Source organism: Leptosomus discolor, chromosome 4 (assembly GCF_034619465.1).
Source record: "Leptosomus discolor isolate bLepDis1 chromosome 4, bLepDis1.hap2, whole genome shotgun sequence".
NCBI classification, from domain to species: domain Eukaryota; kingdom Metazoa; phylum Chordata; class Aves; order Leptosomiformes; family Leptosomidae; genus Leptosomus; species Leptosomus discolor.
In genome coordinates, this window is record NC_141394.1 from 68865256 (window position 1) to 68884209 (window position 18954).

The window sequence follows — 18954 nt, forward strand, 5'->3', positions numbered from 1 at the left end:
AATTGAACCAGTCTGAGAGACAACCGAGTGAAGTGGTTAGAGAGGGTATTTGCATGGAAGTAGGTGAGATCAAGCTACTGCGTTCAAGGGGAAAGACAGAAAATGTTACTGTCTAGAATGAATGTAAGAACTAATAGAGATGTGATAAAAGAGCATGACAAGCAGCCCTAAAGAAAGGCAGAGATTACAGCAATGTGATCAGATGGTGACTCTTTTAAAAAACACTTAAAATGGAACAACTGAAATTGCTTTGCAGGACACAGTTCTCATGCTCAGCCTTGCTGATGGGTCATCTAATTCAGACTTCACCTGAGACTTCAGATGTTGTTTTCAGATGTTGTTCAGAAAGTTGCTTTAGTTGATCTGGGATTTGCAACAGGTAAAGAAGGTAGCGAAAATTCCTAGGCAGGTATGGCTGTGTGTACTACAAAACAGAACTGATGATTAATTATGATGTGAAGCAATGCCTGGAAATAATTTATCAAATGGTCTGTGTTTGCCATCTAGTGGTGCAAAGCCAAAATTTTTATTTTGATGCGTGAGAGCAGACAAGACAGCTGAAATCTTCTGTCTCAGAAGCAGACCTCTCAGAAATATGAGTGCTTTCAGGCAGACGGTGGTGACAACAGTGTAACTGTCCTTTTGGGAACTAAGGGCAGAAATTTTGCAGCCCTTGACCCACCAGACTCAGGACTAGATCATCAATGATTTAGCGAGGGCTATCCCATCATTGATCTGTTGCTCACTTTTAGTATTCTGATCCTAAGAATATTAAGGTACTCAACTTTTCGCTGCTTTCTGTGAGATTTCAGGCAACTAAATATCCCAGGGATTTGAGATTATGTTCTAACAGCTTATAAACCATGCTCATAAAACCCTCAGCCAAGGGCCCTCCAGATTTCTAGAGGCATCAGCTATGCTTTAGAACATCCCTGTATGAAGACATATGATTCTCTTCCAAACAGGAGACTTTGTACAGGAAGTACATACCATTCTGGCAACAGAACATATATACCTAAACATAAGCTGTAAGACTACTTTTCTTTCTTAAAACATTTCAAGGATGTGTGAATAAAGAATTAAGCATTAACTTTATTTCTCAGTTATGTCATATAGTAAATACAAGATGAGGGGCATGCATTAATAGAAATATATTTTATCAGAAGAAATTATATACAGCATGATACCCAGCCATACATGTTATTTACCTGGATTTCTTGGTATATAGTTAAGAAAATAATAATTACATATTGATTTTTTATCAGTATTCAGGAAGTTTAAAATAATTCCCCCATCCCAACTAAACAGCAAATGTTTTCGTGTTTTACTACAAAAACATAGCTAGGAATTAAGAGTTGGAGTTTTTATGGTATCTTTGTGATTCAGGAGCATCACTCAGTTTAGCTGCTCCTGGGATTTTCCCTCCTAAGTCAGTCATACAGATTTTGTTTTAAACCCCTTTTACAAGCCATAATGAATGAAAACTAAGCGATACAAATTACACAGAGGACAAATCCCAGATGACTAAACCAAAGATTAATGAGATCAAATTAACTTTACTACGTAGTGTTAATCATATTAACACTAATATGATTCTGAAAAGTGTACCTATACAATAAAACCGCATACATAACAAAATATGTGGAAGAAGAATTTTTTTAAATTACATGCTATTAGCTATGGTCCCTTCTTTTTAAAAAATTATTGAATATTCTATTTATTGAGCAGCTGTTGCTATGTTCAGTCATTCATTCATCCATTCGTTCAACTGTTATTTAATTAATTATTCAATCAATTGTTCACTGAGGGACCGTATATGATCTATGTTTTACAATTGACCTCAAAGAGTGAGGCAGCTGAATGCATCCGATAGAAAATAGAAAAAGGCATCGCAAGGTTCACAACAATTATCCAGGGTTCAAAGCCAAAAACTATTTCTTCTAGTCCATTGTCATACTCCGGGCGGCACCCGAATGCCGGTGGTATCCACAGCTGCAAGGAAAGAACGCAACGCCAATATTAATCACCAGCAATAAAGTCACTAGCTCTTAATGACTGAGACCCCACTGAACTGCAAACTGCTTTCAGAAATCCCTAAGAAATCCCTCCCTGTTGCTACTGGGGCACACTGGTGGAAGAGGGTTTCAGCTTCCGCTGCTGCTACAGTTTTTGTACTGTGACTAGAATGAGCCTAGGTTCCCGGATTCCACGTTTAAATAAACTTAATTCTCCAAAGGCATATCCATTTATTCTTCCAGAAGAAGTAAAATTTACTTGCCACAAACTATAGAACCATGTAATTTTAATATACTTATCAGGCTTGAAAGGTTGGGAAGCTTTTGGATATTAACTTGTGAATTATGTTCAAAATGTCTTACCGAAAGGTTGCAGAGGAATAAAAATGCAGCGATGTTCTTCAGAATTCTCCTCTTGTTGTTAGTAACTGAGTTTCTACTGTAAAATGAGAAATCTGAGGCTGAATGCATGACTGAACTATTTTCCTGACTTGTTTCTTCTTTGGCACCACCACCACTACCATCATTTTCTCTCCCACGTATACTGCCCTTAAACAGACAGGGCACCCCCCCGCTGTCACAAGCGGCTCTGCCGTTGTACGGCTCTTTGTACGAAGGGGTAAGTGATAAAGTGCTCCCTCGAGATATAGTCACTACTCGAAGAGTTTTAATATCGTCATTCACCTTTTCCTGCTCACGGTGGATGGATTCAATGATAAAGAGGTTCTGAATGTATTTCTCAATAATAACCAGGACGGAGTAGGGCAGGTTATACCATGTGTATTTTGGATGAGCCTGGGCACAGATAATGGCGAGGATTGAGCCCCAGGAGAGGAGCCAGGACCCTGCAGCTGTGCCCACCAGCAGCTCTGCATCAAGTTTTCGAGCGGGATTTTTTGAATTATCCAACGATCTATCTTCCAATCTGTAGATGAGAAGGGCAACAACTCCAGCTGTACACATGAGAGCCAACACAGAGATAGCATGCAAGTAAAACATGGTAAGTGCTAACTCGCTTTTGATTTTTGAACGTCCAATCTGAATTAAATACACAACAACTATGGCTATTGTGCTAGTTAACACAATTAGTCCAAAAATCATTCCAACAGTTATGCCATGGAATTTGAACGGAGTTTTGTGTTGCTGGTGGTGCTCGACTTTGCGGCCAATGTTTTTCCACAGGACATAGAGCATTGTGGATGCTAGGATGTGGTACTCTATATTAAAGGGGTATAGATAATATATTCCTTGAGAAAATATTGAGCAGAGAGTTGTTGTCGTGCAATTGCATTGAGGTGCATGATCATCTAAAACTAAAGGAGAGGGAGAGATTAGTTATATGCATTACAAAGATCTCTTGTTTCAAGTGAATAAATAAAACATAAATAAAATAACAAAATATAAAGATAAGATTTCAGTCAAACAACACATCATGCCACCCAGTTAGCCACCTAAGAAAACATCTTGCCATTAAAGTCATTAACCTCACAAAGCTTTTGCATGTGCACTGACTCCACTGCTCAGCTGCTGAACAATAATCACATCATGAACAAATGCTGCACCAAAGTGCACCAAACTTCAGCAGGCCCTTGATAAAAACACACTTTATAAATGAAAATCCAGATCCCAAGGGCTTTGAGCCCTCAGCCCTTCAGACTTTTATAGAAGCCTGGGTATCTGTGGATCAGATCAAGAACAAGCTTAACTAGGAAAGGGCTCAGTTCTACTCTCATTTTTATCAGTTATTTACACTACTGTGGTTTCTAATACCAAACCCACTTTATTAAGAAGTTGTTTATGTCTAGGAAAGAGGTGAAGTAAACCACAGATATTTCCACTCAATGTTCCAGTATAGTTTTAGGGTTAAAAAAAAAAAAAAAAAATTAATCTTCTCCTTTTGAGAGGAACCTATGAAATCATTCTCTTTCTGCTGTGCAGTTACCTGCATTGCAAACCCCTAAGGCATCTCAATGAACAATTGCTCACACTTGTGGAATAAATATATTTAATGTGCATTTATAACCTAAGCAAATAATGTTAAAAATCGGAAATTTCCACAATGACAGAAAAAAATTACTTATTTTCACAATGTATTTATTTATAAATATATAAACATATATGCTGAAAAGCACATTTTTAGGCGCTGATCTTAGATTTGTGCCTGGAAGCTTTTCTTTTGTTTTCTAAAATTTTAGAAGAGAAGAGGAGAGGAGAAAGTTGGTATTGTTTTGTCTCAAGCACACAAATCTGTTAAGGGGCGAAAAAAATTGCTTTTGCAGTGGATTATATGGTAATGCCAAATTTGTCCTGTGGATCACTACTTCACTCCCCCTTGTTTCAGATGGTATTTCTGACTGTTCATAATTGTGTAACAATTCCGGCAGCAGAACACTAGGAAATAATATAAGGAAATTGCTTCTATTTAACAAGTAGAAATATCAAGAAGAGCCACTAACTTGTGATTCGCCTGCTCTCTACTAATGCTCCATGATTCTCTGAACTATCAGTTCACCTACCTGATTATTAACAGAAACTAGGTAGTTTCCACAGATACATATAATAGGGAACAGTTGCAAATAGATGTAAAATTGTAGGCTTAATTTTAGACACAGTTATACTGAATATACTATTTTACAGATTTTAAATACAAGTTTTCATTTATATGTGAACTTCAGCAGGAATTATTAAAAATGCCCAAAATTTTTCAATTTATACAAACTATAAATAGGCAAAAAAAAAAACTAGTTCAGGATTTGGCTTTGTAGAAGCAAAATCAGGAGTTTTTAGGATAAAGGCACTATTGAATTCACTGGATAGGAAACATACATTTTCCTCTTCAAAACCTGTCCGTCTTTTCCTTTGTGAACACAATCAAAATTTATCAGCTGTACCAACAAATTTTCACGGGAAGAAAATTACTTATAGCTTTCTCTCTAAAGTTAAGCATTCCTAATTTCCCCATGCTTCAGTAGCATTTGAAAGCTGAAGGCATCCTCAGCAGTTACACTCCATGTTTGTTGACTGTAACTTGCATAATCTTACCAGTGGAGAAAATGGTTCATTACTAAAAAATCCATGTCTTGTAAAGCAGCATTAATGGATAACCCCTACCCCCTTGAGCCATCCCACTGAATCCCACAAGACCACACACCACATGTAACCACTCTCCTGGGAAAGGTCTGCAGGATTATCCCCACTTGCTTTATTATGAATAACTTACAAAATAGTAAACTCTGTTTTTAACACTGCTATGTTCAATTTACTTCTATGATTTACTAATAAAGGGGTTCTTCAGCAATGTTTCTCCTCAAATAAAATGTTTTTAAAAATCTGTTTGTTTGTTTGGAACTTCCAGCATTTATTTTTCTTCTGTACATCAGAAGGGGAAATGAGTAAACAGAAAACTACAGCCTGCATCACATACATGGTAATGATGATATAACATTTTAGTTGTGATCTGAACCGATCACCTATCAACTCACTACCACTTGCCTAGGAATGACTATGCTGGTATAGTCATTAATGACCCAGCTCCATCCTACACTAACGCAGTATTTTGTGTGAGAGCGTGTTAGAGCAGGAATGTACCAACTCTTTTGCTTACCTATTGTTATATTCCCAAAACCAAGTGTGATTAATCTTTCCTTATGTTCATTCAGTTGATGTTTCGACTCTGTTAGCACTCCATTTGTCCACAGGAGTAAATTTGTGAACACGGAATGGATAACCCCAAACCTACAAAATAAGGTAATTATTGAAGGAATCTGCACAGAGTATGCCTCCATATATATTAAATAAAACGGATTAGCTTTCTGTAGACATGCTACATGGCACTATTTAGTTGTCCGTGCAGGGAAAATAAAATCATAACCAATCTCTCTAAAGATGTTCCTCAGTGGAGCACCAATGAATGTTAGACTTCCCAAATTTTATAAAAACACAATGGCTTAATGTATTAAACCATGAATAGCATGCTGTTACTATTTGTTACACTCTCTTACGTGATGGTTGTTATTTTTTGGGCTGGACAAGCTTCATGTTACTGACAGTGATTGAACAGTCTGAACAGGGTTAATAGTTTTGCAAGCCATATTTCACAGCCTTCTGTGGTGGTCCTTCGTACTCACTGTGGCTGGTCTTTCTTCACAGATACCTCCGCCTTCTCTAAGTTCTAGTCCATGCATTTTTGTCTCCTGGAAAGAGCTGAAGCCAACAATGGGCTTTATGCCATTCAGACTGCTGGTACAGTGAGGGTAGGTGTCCACGTGTTTTTGAGACTCCTGGTTTCTGACAAGCCAGGCGTTTTTCTCCTGCACCTGAGGCTGGTAATGTTCCTTCACTAAGAAACAGTTCTTTATTACTGCACTGTTCTCACTGATAGACTTGCAGTTAGGGATTTTTAAAATTCTACTTTTACACAGAGCTGATTCCACCAGCTGACACTGCAAAGCCTTCCGTGATATCGGCATGAGGCTTGAACACTTACCCAAGAGAGCAAAATAAAAGGAGAACCTTCTCTGTAAATGCTGTTTCAGAGTAATTTTATTTTACTTCCTATAGAAACTGGTCAGCTCATTGATAATGAGATGTACATTTTAAAAGTTACCATGTTTGTTTATTTACATTCTACGTACAGATAATCTACATTAATCCACCTTCTCACAAAACCAAAAATACAACAGAACGGGCTCTGCTGCCTCAAAGACTAGTCCTCAGTCCTGTAAGAAACGCATGTATTCAGCTGTTGAGAGGACACATCAGTTAAACTGCTGGAAGCAAGTTCTGGTGTCAGAAATGTGCAAAACCCTTATTGATTTGGGTATATGGGATACCACCGGGGAGGCTGTATTTCCCAGTGAATTTGCACACCTGCATCTAGTTCCAAAAGGGGCTTTCCATAAAAATCAGTATAAAATACCTCAGATATATTGCACTGACTGCAGGTTACTGATGCAGATTCCCTTTCAGTAGCTAAATAAATAAAACATAATATAAAGCATAGTCCTAAGGCACGTACATGGCGCTTCCTTCCTTCAAAAAAAGCAAGTGACACTGTGGTATCATACATTGCCCATTTCCCTCTCTCATGATAAAAATATTCTGTGACTGTTGTATGTTATAAAATACAAGTGCAGTTTAAATAAGAAAAAAATAATTCAGACTAACAATTATCTTCTCACTTGGGTAAATGGAGTTAGTTTTTATTTGTATTAACACAATTAGGAAGAGAATCAAAGTCTTTAAGTTTTCATTGTCCCTCATATAGTAAAACTGCAGGAGTCAAAGCACTGTGCAGACCTACACCTGTTAGATTGCCAGATGAGGATCAGATCCACTTTACCTTTCAAGTGTTTTGAAAGACTGGATAATATCCTTTGCATGACACCAAAGAAAGTACACCTAAAGGAAAGGAATACAGAGAAATGTCATTATGCTGATAAGCGTGTGTGACACTCAAAAAGGAAAGCACATCTGTAGGCAGAAACTCTGATGATTTAAACTGTCATAGCTCCATCTCCACGCATATGAAATAACTCATGGTTTCCTCTGATGATCACTCAGAACCTCTCTGGCATGATGAAATTAAGATTTCTTATATGCAAAGATAGTGGCTCAACAGTAGAGAGTCTCAGCACAACTCACCAAAACATATCTCGTGGCTGTATCTGGAGAGGTTTTTATTTCAAAGGAAACAAAGCTGCCAGCTGTGCACAGCAGTATGATTGCTGCAGGGTGTGGTGATGCTAAGTTTGAATGACTTATTAAATGTATGAAATTCTAGGTGGGGAGAGAGTTAAGTGAAAGGATGCCAGACTTGATTAATAAAACAAACAACAGACACCTAGGTAGCAAGAGAAATGGTGGTGCTATCAGTCCGAGAGACAACCACATTAAGAACACATGCAGTTGCACCCAAGTATGGTGCAGAAATCTCAAACTGGAGGTTAAAAGACAGAGAGACAACAGTAATGAGTTATCAAGTAAAGGGGAAAGAAATATTAAGAGTGGGAATCTCTGTTTGCAGGAGGATAATGAAAACCTCAGGATACAGATTGTTGCTGATACAAAACTGTTCCAGGTGCTGATAAGTGCAAGGAGAACGATACGAATATTCCTCAGGGATGTTAGGGTGAAACTGGGAGTCCTGTTGTCTCAGAATAGCTCCTAGGGTACTGAACTTGACCATAGGTAAACTATCAGGACAGAAATGGTCCAAGGGGGTTCTCTTAGAAAGCTGCCTGGTTTGGTGTTCCAGAAACAAACAAACAACAAACTTGGCGTCAAAAGGCTGGGGCCAGGCTCTTCTCAGTGGTGCCCAGTGACAGAGCAAGGGGCCATGGGCACAAACTGGAGCACAGAAAGTTCCACTTGAACATGAGGAGAAACTTCTTCACTCTGAAGGTGGCAGAGCACTGGAACAGGCTGCCCAGGGAGGTTGTGGAGTCTCCTTCTCTGGAGATATTTAAAACCCGTCTGGACACATTCCTGTGTGACCTGCTCTAGGTGAGCCTGCTTTGGCAGGGGAGTTGGACTAGATGATCCCCAGAGGTCCCTTCCAACTCCTACCAGTCTGTGATTCTGTGATTCTGTGAAATGGTCTGAAAGTGCAAAGAACTTTAGGTTCTTCTTCGCCAGTTAGAGTAGCTGGAAGTCCATTTTACAACTCTGCCCATGAATGTAGGCACCCTACACCACAGCTGGTGTTGCCTGAGACATTCAGTATCTGATTTTGGAAAAAGCTAGGAAAATGCAGTTCTCTGTGTGTTGCCTGCACTACCCAGCAATAACATGTTCATTCAATCCTCTAAAGAAGCCTTTATCAAAAGGAGGTGTGATCACTGTAAAATCCCAAGTGTGGAGACTACAGGATATCATGGAGGTTGCAACTTAAATCAAACAAATTGAAATTAGCACCTTGGTCTCATCTAATGCCATGTTCAATTTCCTATTCTGGGATAGATGTAAAATCTAACAGCAGATGTGAAAGCTTTCTTCAAAACTTAAAAACCATAAGTTTTGAAGATCTGTTCAGATATTTGTGTCAAGAAAGTGGGGGGAAATAGGAAGAGAAAAGACAGTAAGGTAAAGAAATAGCATAAAATTCAATTTTTGCTCACAGAGTACTCATTGCCTCAAAGGGACTTTTGCCTGCGAAAGAGCATAATGCACGGCCTGTCTTGGAAGGGCAGGTATGTGTTGGTTCATTGCTTGCACAGCTGCAGTATCTATTAATTTAATGGCACATATCAGGATGTCTCATTAGGGTAAAATACAATGGAAAGTGACACATATTCTGTAGAAAACAAATCAGTTTTAGATGACACCTAATTAGGGATGTTCTCTGCTGTAATTTTCTCCTATGTTTCAAAGACATGAGAAGATTTGTCTTAGGTAAGAGGTATCTAATAAATTACTTTTTTACTTTTCTTTGATTGCTCAAGATTTCATTATTTTGAGCTAAGTAGGTGATAAATTCAGTGTGACATAAAATTTAAATCAGAAATCTTGTTCCTTCTGTTGAGCGTTGTTACACACCGTTTCTTCCACACTGCAGTTCATGGTAGCTGGAAACCTTGCCAGCTCAGGGTACCTGGATGCAATGAAGAATGCTGTATGCAGATCAGCCTGGAAAAAAGGCTTCATTTCTTTCTTGGTTTGCTTGTCAGAGGTAAAGCAAAGAAGTTGCAGTAGATGGAGAGTGGACATTATAGGAATGTGAAATTAAGATTATTTCAACCAAATCAGAATTTCATCCTCAGAGAAAAAGATAGAAGAGGCCAGAGTTACTGCTTAAATTTCAATGTTTTTTTGTTACAGAAAGCAGAAAAATGTAGGTTGTTCAAACCCTTATTTACGTGAATCACAGAATCACAGATTGCGTTGGGTTGGAAGGGACATCTAAAGGTCATCTAGTTCAGCCCCCCTACAACAAGCAGGGACATCTCTAGCTAGGTCAGGTTGCTCTGAGCCCCACCAAGCCTGACCTTGAATGTCTCCAGGGATGGGGCTTCCACTACCTCTCCGGGCAAGCTGTTCCCGTGATACAACACCCTCATATTAAATAACTTTTTCCTAATGTCCAACCTAAATCTAGCCTTTTCTAGCTTAAAACCATTATCCCTCGTCCAGTCGCTCCCAACCCTTGTGAACAGTTCTTCCCCTGATGCATTATATGGCCCTTTCAGGTATTGGAAGGCCACCATAAGGTCCCCCCAGAGCCTTCTCTTCTCCAGGCTGAACAACCCCAACTCTCTCAGCCTGTGATCACAGGGGAGGTGCTCCAGCCCCCTGATCATTTTCATGGCCCTCCTCTGGACACACTCCAACAGGTCCACGTCCTTCTTGTGTTGGGGGCTCCAGAGCTGAACGCAGTACTCCAGGTGGGGTTTCACCAGGGCAGAGTAGAGGGGCAGAATCACCTCTCTTGATCTGCTTGCCACGCTGCTTTTGATGAAAATCAAAATTTTTATGACATATAACCTCAACTGCTACGAAAGTCTTTCTTTTCTTTCTGAGTAACTTAATAATCTTGGAAAGTGCATTAAATGACCTGGCTATAACTGACTATCTTAGTTAAGTGGCTTTTTCTTTCCTTCTTTCCTGCAAATCTGCTGACAGGGGCTCAGGAATTCATGGGATATACAATCAGCTATGGAATATCACAGTATAATAGAGACCCAAAGCCTTAAAATAAACAAGCAGCTGGAATATTTTACCAGAGTCACTGACTATGGTTGCTACTGTGCAGCCACTGATAAACAGAATCAAATGCTTCAAGAAGGAAAACCCATGTTCATTTGGTATAGGAAAGATGCACAAGTATTTTATAACAAGCTAAATACATGGGAAGGGATTTGTCCCTTTGAAGAATCAAACCTCCACCCCTCTCCTTAATAAAGTGCATCTGTCATTCGCTAGTGGCCAGCCCAGCCTCAACCCTTGACAACCCCTAACCACAATGGGACATGAGGATAGACAGACTGAATTGAACTTGTGTGGCAAGTCCCACATACAGAAGAAAGCGAATTGTCTGTAGCGAAGCTGCTCACTTCAGCCTGAAAATTCTGAAAGCTATATATGTAACTTGAACTAAAAAAGCATGTACTTCAACTATAGGAGAGCATTTTTTGATTATTTCTTTTTTTGAACCCATGTAGGTTTTATGGCTGAGCAATCTCAGGTTGCAAAGACTGAATTTGCACATAGAAAGGATATGCATGCAGAAGAATTGAGCCCTCAAAAGTATTATAGAAATTACTTTACTGTAAAATTACCAATGATGAGAAGATAACAAACACTTTTCATAATAAATACAGATATAATATAAAACTGCAATCAGTGACTTTTACCTGTAAGATGGTGTGCACGGCATGTGTAACAGGAAAAATGCCTTCAGTTGGTGATAAACAGTTCGAAAAATCAATATAGTATCCAATTTTAAAAGAGTCCAGAATTAAAGTAATCACTGCAAATAATGTAATCCCACCTACAAATGAAACAGATATTAGAAAACGTCAATGTACAGTTCTAGTGTCTAGAGACAATCTGTACCAACATGCTAAATCTGTTTAGGGAAATAGAAGTCGATCAATATCTGTGTTCTTGTTTAGGGAAATAAAAGTAGATCGATGTTCATGAAGATAATCGACTCAATGTAGTAAGTCACTCTAATTTGTGAAAACCTCTGCCCAACGTATTTCGAAAGCACATCCCTGTACACACCTTGCACCGTCAGTGCAGAGGAGCCAGTCCAGCAATGGCCAGGGCCTGGAGACACTCAGCACCTTGCAGATGGCTCCCAGCTCCTTCGAGGCCAGCCTCTCAAGTAACGGCAGCACTGAAGCAGCCATACAGCGCATGAATTAACACTCTATACAGCCCCACAGCAAACTTTACAATTCCAGGGAGAGGAACAATCATGTTACAGTCTGCTGGCCCAAGAGCTCGACAGTGGGAAGTAACACAATCACTCGGTGTGCCTTCCCCGTGGTTCAGGAGGTTACGCTTTAACTCAGAGACCAAAACTACAGTGAGCTGCACGGTTTGTTCTCCTAGAAAGGAACACTGTTCATTTCTGTATCTATTATTCTGCCTCCGACCCCCTAAAAAAGCCCAAACCTAGTATGTTTCTCTAAACATGTATTTTGTATGCTAAAGAACTTTCAAAACACGTTTCCCCTTGTTTAATTATTTTTCTTTCAGGAATCTAAATATTTGTTACGAACTCATTCTGGAAAGCTATTTATTATTAATTATTGGGTTTGTACCCACATGACTAAGCAGAACTGGCAATAAAGTTACTGAACCAAACTCTAAAGTCTTATTTGCTTCTTGTGTTTTTTTTTCTCTCTAGGGTTTTATTCAACCAAGCTTTCACAGGATTTAATTTGGCCTTATTTGAATTAAGACTAGACAAAAATCTATCCATGGACCTTAACTGGACCTTATGACATAGATCAACATCAGTATCTTAATCTTTCTTTGTAACTCCTCACAGAGCAAATAGCATCACTAGTGTTGACTTTGATGAATATTTACCCTTTATCAGGGACCACGTATAAGGGACCACAACTTCCTTATACGCACCACATGTTCCACTCGACTTGTGTTAGTAAAATATAACACTTACTTAACACTTTATTAAATTAATAATGTATTTATTATTAAAGTTGCATTGCTAAAAACTAAGTATAAATGATAAAAATATAATGCATTCTTGCTTATTATTTCATTGATCCTTTAAAATTAAACAAAAATAGACTTCAGAATTTTTTAACCACAAGGGTATGAATTCCAGTAGGATTTTATGTTTCTGGTTTACAATCTCCCTACAACAAAAACAATGTCAAATTACTGATGGGAGTGTAATTTCTACCAAGAGATAGAAACTTTTGCTTTCATATTTCAAAATCTAAAACCTCAGCTCTGCACTTCACACATGTGTATAATCCCACACATTTTTTTTATTTATGCTTATTATGTCACCTAATTTGTATTATTTCTAACACATGTAACAGGACTGGAGCCCACATTTAAACAGATGTGCCGTTTTCATTATGTATAAAAGTAAATGGCATCACAAAATACAACATTCTAGGTTACTCTTGAGATCAAATTATACATTTCCTTCCTTATTTAAAGAATTTAAATAAATCTGAAATAAATTAGAATTGTTAATTATTCTGAAATAACTTTACCTGAGGTAATTGGTCCTGCTCTGAGCAAGGTGTTGGACTAGATGACCTCCAGAGGCCCCTTCCCACCTAAATTATTCTATGATTGAGTCTGTGATTCATGGTTTATTTAGAAAGTATGCAGGAAACTCAGCCTGTTTCACCATTTGTCTGAAAGATGCCAATTTTAGGGACATAACGTGTACTGTAATTGTTTCAATGAGAAGGGAAATGCTATCTTCTGAGGCAAAAAGATTATAAAAATCTTCAGCAATTACTCTACATTGAATTGTTGTGCATGTGTTGACTTTACAGAGTATTTTAGAAAGGTATTTAATTCACCGATTACAACACTAGTAAGGTAATTTCCCGATGAATTCATGGTGCAGAATCAAGCCCTGAGGAACTGCTTTACTGAAGTGGTAATGTCCGAGCAAAATGGGCGGAAAATATAAAAGTTCTGCATCCTTGCTTCCACTACCCATGAGATTGGCTCAGCAGAACGGGATCACAAGGGACTTGTTAACCAGAAGAAATGGGAAGAGGAAAGGCAAAGCAAGGCAAGGCAAGGCAAAGGGCTCAGGTTTAAATTCACAAAAATAAAAAGCAAACACATCTTAGGTTAGTGATCCGGCTCCTGCACCTCTTCAAAAGAGAATGATGGCACTAATTTGCTTAGTCAAAAATTGAAGCACAACTATAATGACCATACATATGGCATGCTAATGGTTTCCATGTTAACTTTTCCTGATGGAAACCTCAGCATTATCTACTAATACTAAATACTAGATATATATCAGTAATTATAAATAAGGAATATAATTCCACTGTTTAGCTAGTTCTGTTTGAAAGCTATAGAAGTGTGAAATGATTGCTATTGAGCACTTTATTATAAAAATTTAAAAAAACGATTTTTTTCAAATGGTCATTGAAACCCATGTGTCTTAGGAGATCAAGAATCAGATTTGCAGTATTGCTAAGTCGTGTCTTAATTCTGTCTATTAACCATGAAGAAGAAAATAATGATACAGTTGCAAAATGCCACTCTAAACTTATTGTTCAAATAATAGACAATTTAACACAAACAGTAAAAAGATACAAGTTGGAGTCTGCCAAGAGCTGTATAAGCTGACTGGCTGTCTATGCTTTTTAAACAGAAGCTGTGCTGCTAAAGAACGTGATAAAATAAAGCCATTTGTGAAGCCAATTGATTGTTATTTTGAGTTCTCTGGCTCACTTGGCCGGACTTCCAATTAATAGTAAGAGAGCTTTTCCTAACAGGAGAGTGTACTCAGGAGAATAAGATTTGGAACGAATCAAGGCAAGGACTTCCTAAGCTCCCTGTGATTATTTGGGTCAGGATAACTGTACCTTAATAAATTTCCCCAGAAATTTTTGTCACATTCAGACTATAAGAGCAGTTCTTGGTCTACCACACAAGTGGGAAGACAACTGGGTTCTAGGGTTCACACAGCTGCAAAAATGCTCAAGGAAACCTTTCTGAGAGCAATCCTTGTAAACTATTTGTCCTTCTAGCGTTGTTAACTGTATGCAAGGACTCAGTTATAGGAGGTTTTTGTTAAGTCATTCTTTTTCAGCCTTTGTCATAGCAAAATGCTCTAAGTAGCCAGCTACCACTGCTTTTACTAAAATTATATTCACAGTTTGAAGGGAATCATGAAAATATACTGATTTTATACTTCTTAATACAAGAACATTCGCTTTCACAATGAGAGCGAGGAGATATTCTTCAAAAGCAGCTGATAGAGCTAGTCAAAACTTGCAAAGAGCTTTCTGTGGAAAGACTTGATGAAAATCTGTCCTCCCCCCTCCTCCTTTTTGGACTTTTAGTCTTTCAGATAAAAGATTTCTATGAGAAAACCACTGATGCAGAGGAGGGCAAGAGGGATCTTGGCAGCGGAGTTGCCACCAGAGTTTTTCCTTAGCTCAAATAAGTTTTCTTTTACCAACAGAGGATAAAGGTCTTGTACAGGCTTGTTTTAACTACAAGAAACTCCTAAGAATAGGAAAGTGTAGGACTTTCCCTAAGGGCAGGTTTGTTGAATTGCAGCCTAGACATCCAAGAGAAGCCATGGAAGCCGCACCACTTGAGAAGCTAGTACAAAGAGCCACCCTGTGCTGGTAAAAGAAATGGATAAGGTAACCCAGTAGTTCATTGCAGTATCTTATTTCTAAGTTTCTGTAACTCCTTATATCCTGTAGGACAAATGAAATGCTGTGAATGCTGTGCCAAAAGAAAAAGGGCAGGGGGTCCTGCTGTACTTACCCATGTTAAGCAGTGTTTATTCCATACCTAGGAGGGGAAAGCTACCCTCTGAGTAACAAAAGCAAAGTTTGGTCCAAAATAGGACCAAATTCTTGCATTAATGAGTTTCAGGAGGTTGTAGGCCACATAAGCTAATAATTGAAGAATGCCTGGAAGCCAAATATTGTTTTGGAAAACAGTGAATAATCAAGGAGAACAATTCAACAGCTGGTACAAGAACTCCATACATTTCGGGAAAGAGTCTACAGACCATGGCTGTATTTTAGACATCAAAACAAAAGTTTTCCCTGAGCAATTTATACAGCACAATTGTTAACTGTTGCAAAGAAAATAAAAGACACACAAGCACTGAGACTGAGAACAGGATAAATCTCTACAACACAACCTTACTTTTCAAAATAAGCAGATTGTAGATGTTCTTGGGATTTTCATTTAGATATTTCATTAGCTGCTGTGATAATTAACTGTTTTCACATTGCTAGCAGGTAAAAAATACTTTACGGAAAAGCTGTTTTGCAGCACCTCACTTAAAATACTTACTTTCCAACCTATTATTTACAGCGCTGAGACCGGAAAAGAGGTCGGTAAAACTGGGCTTGCCTATTACTCTATACAGTGTTGATATTGGTTCTTTTGTTTTCCTGGGATCCAGAAACATTCCTGTCGCTATGATTCTGTGATGTGCTCCCCAACCACCTTGTCTCAATACACCTTTACATCCTTACACACCTGACTCTGCAAATAAGGGCCATCGCATCCCACCGCTACTTGGGCAAACTTGTATACTTTTCCTACAAGCTAATGCTCTCTTTAGATTCCTTGCTTAGATGTTTTATGTCTTAATCTACAAATTTACTTGGCCATGGATTTTGTCTTCTTCTGTCTAACTCCAGATGTTTCTAAGGCATCACTGTACACATATTAATGGGAATCTCTGATATACATTGGTATAGGGAGCACTTGAGGACGTCTCTGGCTGGTGCTAGCCTAAAGCAAGTTGTATTATATTGTCTGGAAAAGGTGGGAATTCCTGCAAAAGAGTTGCATGACACCAACAAAATCGCCTCTTCCATTAGCTGTATTTTATATTTCAAATGTCACCAAACCAGCCTGGTAAGGGACAAAAGGCGCTGGAGCTTTCAGCACTGTAAATGGTAGGTCGGAAAGTGAGGATGTTTAGCAAACAGCTTTCCCATACAATCTCCTAGTATGTTCAGCTTATGCATATATTTACTTTAGAGTGCGCTGCGTGTGCGTTAAGTTCACGAATACCAGGCTGCCTCCTGGTAGGGATGGAGAGAGCATCAAAGCAGCAGCAGGGACAGGCGCTGGCCGCCCTGCGTGCGGGATCACCCTGCGTGTGGGGTCACCCTGCATGCGGGGTCACCCTGCGTGCCACCGGCCAGTACTTACACTTCAGCCAGCGGGCCCCGGCGTGCGTGTCCTTGTCCCGGATCAGCCTCCTCTGCGTGCAGCTCCGGCCGAGGTACCACAGCATCCACAGCAGCTGGACGAGCATCAGCGTGATGAGGTAGGAGAGCAGGTGGCTCTTGCTGATGCCCACGGCATGCACGGCCCAGGCGAAGGTGAGCAGCAGCCCGGCCAGGAAGAGGTTGATGCCGTACTGGCTGCTGAGGATCTCGGCGTTCTTCTGCGGGCAGCTGCCGCCCGCGGAGGGGGAACCGCCGCCCTTCTCCATCTCCCGCGCCGCCGGGCAGCTGCTGCAGCAGGCGGCCCCGCTCCCCCGGGCAGCCCCGAGCCCGCCGGCTGGGCCGGCCCCCGCCGCTGGCCGGGGGCGGAGCGGGGCCGCCGTGCCCCGGCGGGGGCCTGCGGGGGGTCCCCGGCTGCCGGGGGTTGGGGGGGGAGCCCCGGGCTGCCCAAGACGGGGGGAAGGCTGCGGAGGCTTTGCGGGGCGGGGGGTCTTGCCTTCGGCTCGGCCAACAGCTGGGGCCGAGGTCGGGGTGAGGGAGGCAGGGCCGGGGGGCGGGTTGGCGGGGCCGCCCTCCGGCGGGCAACTGGCACATCCGTTGGTAGCAAATAACCTCGGTTTATTTCAGGAATCTCCTAGAGCTTTCAAAGGCAGCGGTTTACCTGGTTTTTGTAGCAAGTCCCATTCTGACAGCAGAGCATCGCAGCGCTCGCCCGCCGGAGCAGCAGCTACTGAGCCCAAAGTAGCAAAGACACCTGCAGGATTTACTCCACTTCTTATTTATTCATTTTCCCAATTTGTATACGCATTTTAAATATTGACCTTTTTTTTTTTTTTTTATTCAAACTTCTTACTTGTAACCGTGACCTGTGTCACAGTCGTAAGACATCAAGGAATGAGAACCTCAAGATTTGGAGCACCAGTTGGTTGCCTGTAGGGGTTGAGAGGAATTTAGTCCAGTGTAAAACACTGAATATTTCAAATGGTATTTTGTTTGCGTGCAATACAAATCCTCTTAATTCTAGGTATTCGGGTACCTAGCCATAGCTTGGAGGCCAAATACCAAGATAGACTGGTCCTTGTTCTGGCCAGGCAGGTCTTACATTTTTACCCTGTATCTGTTGGTAGCATATCAAATACCCAAAGCATTGGTTTTTAGAGCAAGTGACCTATGTCTTACATGAAATTAAGCCACTAATTCAGCTACATCCAAAAAATGGAATAAATGAAAAGACAGCATGTATTTTACTCCACTTTCAGTGGCAAAACTTAAGAGAGGTTTTAGGCTTTTACTGTTCTGAAGCCAGAAATTATTAAAGAGGGTTTTTTTTTCTTAAATAACAAAGGACATCTGTGAACTTTTATGTAAATTTCTGAGGTTCTCTTAAAGAACAGGGAAGGAAAACAAAACGGCAGAAGGGTGGAATGAGCAAATTCTGAACAGTTACCTACTTAGGTAAGCATAAGGAAGTAGTAGTTCATGTCCTTTATTCATTTTGGCTTGTTTGCTACAAACCGGTATTTTAAGCCATCTACAAATTTTCCTTTTGAAAAATGCACTGAACTGAAAGCTAGCCCCATGTTCCTATCTGGCCCATAACAGCAGTAAAACTAAAAAGCATAACTAGTCAAACAGTTAAGGCTTCAGCCACCTCTAGATCAGAGCTACATCCATCCTTATTGGAAGCTTATGGAAATGCCAAGTCCTACTTTTATCTTACCTAATGTAACCTTTAAAGAATAACTAAGGAAGATGATTTCATTCTACAGAGCTTCTACAGGTAACTGTGATAAATAATCTTCACTGTGGACTATTTTATTTCAAGATTATTCGAGAACATCCCCCATCAGCTGTAAAGAACAGCTCTTCAGTGCTTGTCCTCAAATGAAATTAATGTAAACAGATACAGAAAACACCTCTGGTGGTCTGTAGCCAGCTAATACATTCAAGCTTTGGTAGAAGTGGCGATTTTGACTGCCTAACAATTATTTTCAGGAAAATGCTAAGATAACTCTTTCTACTCTCTTGCCCCTAGTCCTTTATTTGGT

At 39.9% G+C, this 18954-nt stretch overlaps 1 protein-coding gene across 1 annotated transcript; it reads right to left on the reverse strand.

Moving 5' to 3' along the window:
* Positions 1–1821: 1821 nt before the first annotated feature.
* Positions 1822–17175, reverse strand: OTOP1 (otopetrin 1). The gene is made up of 6 exons (XM_009954976.2): positions 16890–17175; positions 11366–11502; positions 7357–7415; positions 5620–5750; positions 2379–3328; positions 1822–1992 (listed from the first exon to the last, which is right to left on the reverse strand). The coding sequence occupies exons 1-6, from the start codon at positions 17173–17175 to the stop codon at positions 1822–1824; spliced, it is 1734 nt and encodes a 577-aa protein (XP_009953278.2).
* Between the last annotated feature and the right edge of the window lie 1779 nt (positions 17176–18954).